Source organism: Plodia interpunctella, chromosome 11 (assembly GCF_027563975.2).
Source record: "Plodia interpunctella isolate USDA-ARS_2022_Savannah chromosome 11, ilPloInte3.2, whole genome shotgun sequence".
NCBI classification, from domain to species: Eukaryota; Metazoa; Arthropoda; class Insecta; order Lepidoptera; family Pyralidae; genus Plodia; species Plodia interpunctella.
In genome coordinates this window covers 3,596,555-3,601,133 of record NC_071304.1, presented here as the reverse complement: position 1 = coordinate 3,601,133, position 4,579 = coordinate 3,596,555, and the positions used below count along the sequence as shown (strand labels likewise).

General features: G+C 34.7%; 1 protein-coding gene across 1 annotated transcript; it reads right to left on the bottom strand.

The window, feature by feature from the left end:
- Window positions 1–2,656: 2,656 nt before the first annotated feature.
- Window positions 2,657–4,180, bottom strand: LOC128673637 (lipase 3-like). The gene has a single exon (XM_053751616.1). It carries the CDS (start codon window positions 4,112–4,114, stop codon window positions 2,759–2,761), a length of 1,356 nt encoding a protein of 451 aa, XP_053607591.1. The 5' UTR covers window positions 4,115–4,180; the 3' UTR covers window positions 2,657–2,758.
- Window positions 4,181–4,579: the final 399 nt, after the last annotated feature.

The window sequence follows — 4,579 nt, the reverse complement described above, 5'->3', positions numbered from 1 at the left end:
AGTGCCCATCGTGTCCACCCAGGTATTAGATATTTTGTAATGATTGTCAATAAAAAAGGTAAATTACACAAAAACTATTTTGTGTTCGAAACACAAAATAGTCGTGACACAGATAAACCCTGCGAGATTTCCGCAGTTCGATAATTGTATTTGTGTATGATTTTAATTTTGTATTGAATAAGTGATTTACAAAAAGTTCAAGCTAAATGTCACTGGCACGTGGCTAAGTCGCAATGATCCTACATCATCCAGCTCAATCTTTTATTCCATGTATATTGAGATTTTTAGTTGTTAACAACATACTTTGACGTGGGTACACTGAAAAGTAATGTAATGAAGATAAATACGGTTCTCGGCTACCTTTTTACGGTCCAGTAGACCCAATGAGAGCCGCCACAAGGCTGTTACACACAAAAAGGCACTGGGACTATATTACAAAGGGCATAGACGAAGGCCATAGATATATCGATTACCCCGAAAAATTTAATTTTTGGTCATTATAAAAACGTTAAAATCAATGACGTTATTCAGTGTTAGCGATGATAGGTACATACTTTAAATATTCGACGCTGTGCTATGAAATGTAACTAATTACAATTTAATACATATTTACTATAACTGAAAATAACCCTTCTGATATAATCATACAACATAATGTATACACACACATACATATAATAAAACTTTAAGTCGGCTTTGTATGTAGAGAACATAGGAGATATTAAAGAAAAATAATTATGGGTGTTCTTTATGGTAGAAGCCAAAACAATTTTTTTTATCACAGCTGGTACAGGTTTCATCGCGATACTTTGCTCAGAACCCGAGATATGATGATGATAAGATGATATTTACGTATATTTGTTTTAAGAATAGAAATTCTAAAACTGGTTTATTAGCTAAGTATTAGGTAAAACGACTCAGAAAAATTACAATTTTAAAATAAAATATTTTTATTGTGCCCCATTTTCTCGCACTCTCCTGAAAAGAAAATAAACAACTTTATTATACGTAGGGATGAGCTCAGTAATGAACCGAGGGAGCTCAAATAAAACAGTCCGTATATTGCACTCAGCCGAGTGGTTTCTTACGAGTGACCATCTTTCTTCTTAAGAAGACTTTAAATTACTGTTTTGTTTAAAAATCATCTTTATTTTGTGTTGGTCAAATATCAAATGCCCTGCGACAAAAATTGCCTCACACCGGATTCAAGATGACGTCATTCCTTTAGTAATCCTATATTGAACGAGAATGCGTGTGAGTCGTATAAAATTACTAACAGAGTGACGTCACGAGCCAATTGCATGGTGGCTAGCGTTACACCGAGAGAAAAAACTTATTTTAAATTTCATTTATTTTATTTAAAAAATTCAGTTTAATAAATGGTAATAAAATGGTTTTTGAGACATTATTCCTTTTAATAAAATTGATATTCAACAATATAATGGTTAATTGAGACTTCTGGATTGATATTAAAAACTTTTAAAAAGGGGACAATAACCCTATTGTGCAAAGTTTATGCCATTTACGGAATTTTACTTGAGGTTGAAGCACATGACTCCCCCATTAGTCTCTGGTACGTACGCTCAGACTGAGACGCGTCGGTCAGTATCTTGTCTGTAGGTGGGGCTGATGAAATATTCCCAAATAACACGTACCAAAATATTCCAACTGGGGTAAAGTTGTTACAAACAAGACAGATATCTGAGATATCTTTGTATTGTACACATTGGAGGAGGTAAATCAAATTCAAAAGGCGTGATTGAAGAGTGTGTAGACCGACACCGACATATTGCAACATTATATCTCGTGATTGAGAAAAAGCTCATTAAGTATGTTCTTTATACAGTATTGATTCTGGGACAAAGCTGACGACTATAATTATGTTTATTTCAGATTATATCTCCTATTTTTAATGATTTTAAAATGATAATTTATCTAAAAATTATGAATTACTTCTCGGGACCTTCGAAATGATTATTGGTTGATTATTATTTAAAGTTAATGAGAAATTTTTCGTGCTTTCCGTCTAGTTTGAGGTATAGGGTAAGCTTATAATAGTCGTGGAATAGCTGCTTCCTCTCATCTCAGCTGCATCTCGTTGTTCTTAAAGTTTGATCAATAACATATCGAAAAGTGTGTAGTTATATTTAGAATATATTTACGTTACCGAAATTTCTTTGGGTCGACTCGAGTGAATAATGAAATTGGAAATTTAACCAACTCATGTGTATTCTAGGTTCAAGAAGTAAGAAAACATTTACAAGTAAGAAAATCTTTATATAAAAGAACGCTAAATCAATGACTTGTTATGTTGAGATGAAATTGCTTAAGAAATATACCTGATAATTTTCCGAAGATTCTTCATCATTTTAAAATATAAGTGAGAACTATGAATTTTGGAAACTTTTAGGGTGCCAAAGTTTGTGAGTGGCGTTGTGAACAATAGTAAGTGTATAATTAATACATGTTTTTATAGAATAGAACAACTTTATAATAATAAGTAATAGGGTCCCGTTTTACCCATTGGGCACCTATTACTTCACTGACCGTCCTTCTATCACCATGATAGTATGACAGTTGAAATGTTTGCACATGATGGTATTTCTTTTGCCGCTATGTTAAAAAATAAATAAAAAAAAACAGAATAAAATAAATATTTAAGAGGCTCCAACAATCGTTTATTGTTAGTTGCATAAATAAATACCAAATTCCACGTTACACTGAGGTCGTAATCGTATCATTACGTGACTGAAGTGAATTAGCATATATCATCATTATCACGAGAATTTTCAGCATATTTTTGTAATAAAACTAGCACTTCACTGTTAACCAAAATACCACCATCTTTAGCATACAAAAAATCAAAATGTTGGTAAGACGCACACGGGACGTGGTAAAATTCTATTACATTTGGCAGTTTGTTTAGTAATTTAAAAATGTCAGGGGCGCTGTTCAGCCAGTCATTATTACTGTAGAATATAGCTATAGGGCAACTAACTTTCTCTAGGGCATACTCTGGAGGTTTAGGTGTACCATACCTAATCATGTTTTCGAAGGGACCGTGATCATACTTTGCAAAATTCCCTGATATTGTTGATTGTCCATATTGCACTATTTGCCTTACTGATGCACCAGCGGGATAGTGACCGTAAATTACTGGCAAATTAGTTATATTAATTTGTGCGTAATCAAAACCATATCCCAAAAATATAAGATTTTCACAAATTATTTCAGCAATCTTTGGTGACCCACAAAAAGTAGAAGTAACTATATTTATTAATTCGTCTCTTGGATTAAATTCGCCTACTCCAACTAAGTTTGCCAATACTGCTACATCATCAGAGAATGGAGAAATAAATTGCATAAAAGGACTTCTCACATGACCCGTAAATACTACCGCAGAAAGAGATACCATAATCGATATCTTCTCATTGTATTCAGGTTTATCTGAAGCCATGACATAAAAGGCAGTCGTGCCCTGCGAATGGCCAATATAAGAAAGTTTATATTGCCCTGTATGCTTTAGTATGTAATCAATCGTAGCTGGAAGATCATAAAGACCAATCTCATCGTAACCGAATTGCCAGAACTCAACGCAGTCGGGAGACAATGTCCGATGTTTCCTAGCGTGCTTGTTTCCTCTCGTATTGCTGAGCCAAACGTCGTAGCCGGCGTCCGCGAGTGAGTAGGCGAGACTTACTTCGAGGCCGCCAGTTATCCAGTCATCAGAGCTGCAGGCCAGGCCGTGAACTAGGATCACAACGGGAGCGCATGGCTTTGGAATCCTAAACACGGTCAGAATGTACTCGTCTTCTGTCACTACTTCATGCTGCTCTACCGGGTATCCATACTTTGTCACCAGTTGAGTGAAGTTCAGATAAACGTCAGCATTGGCCTTTCCTCTCTGGAACTGTTCAATAAGTTCTCCATATTTAGGTATGGTGATATTGTTGTAAACTGGTAAAATGGACTTCCATGGCTCTAACGCTTCATTTATTAAATTGACGTTGCTCTGGTCATTGATGAAGTTATGTTTATCAAAAAGTGTACATACATTAGAACAATTTGCAGTCACAAAAAATATACAGCATAACAAAAACGGGGAAAATTTCATTATTTTGCAATCCTTATAACCACGAACTGAAATGTAATCGATCCAATGAGTTGTCTTGCTGGTTATGTCGTCTTTATGAACTTGAACCTATTTTAAATACATATTTTTTGTTTACTCAGCCTGTGATATGTATGCGAGTGTTTAAAGTGGAATGTTTGAGTGGTTTGCACACTAGTTAAACTGGCGCAACCCATTTTCGATGTAAGTAGATATGCATATCAAAAGTAACTTTTTGCAATGAAGCCTAGCCAAAATCCGGCGAAACCTCTCTTATTTCTTCTAGTAGAGTAGTATAACATCATTGAAATCTTTAGCGTTGTTTGGAACGAGTTAAAAAGCTACTTAGGGAAATGGAAATGACAGACGAAGGACTACGATATTTTATAGTGAGAATAAGTTTTTACCTAGATATAACAGTGTATTATGGATCTCAAAAATACCCGCTTGACTAATGTTCATATGAGA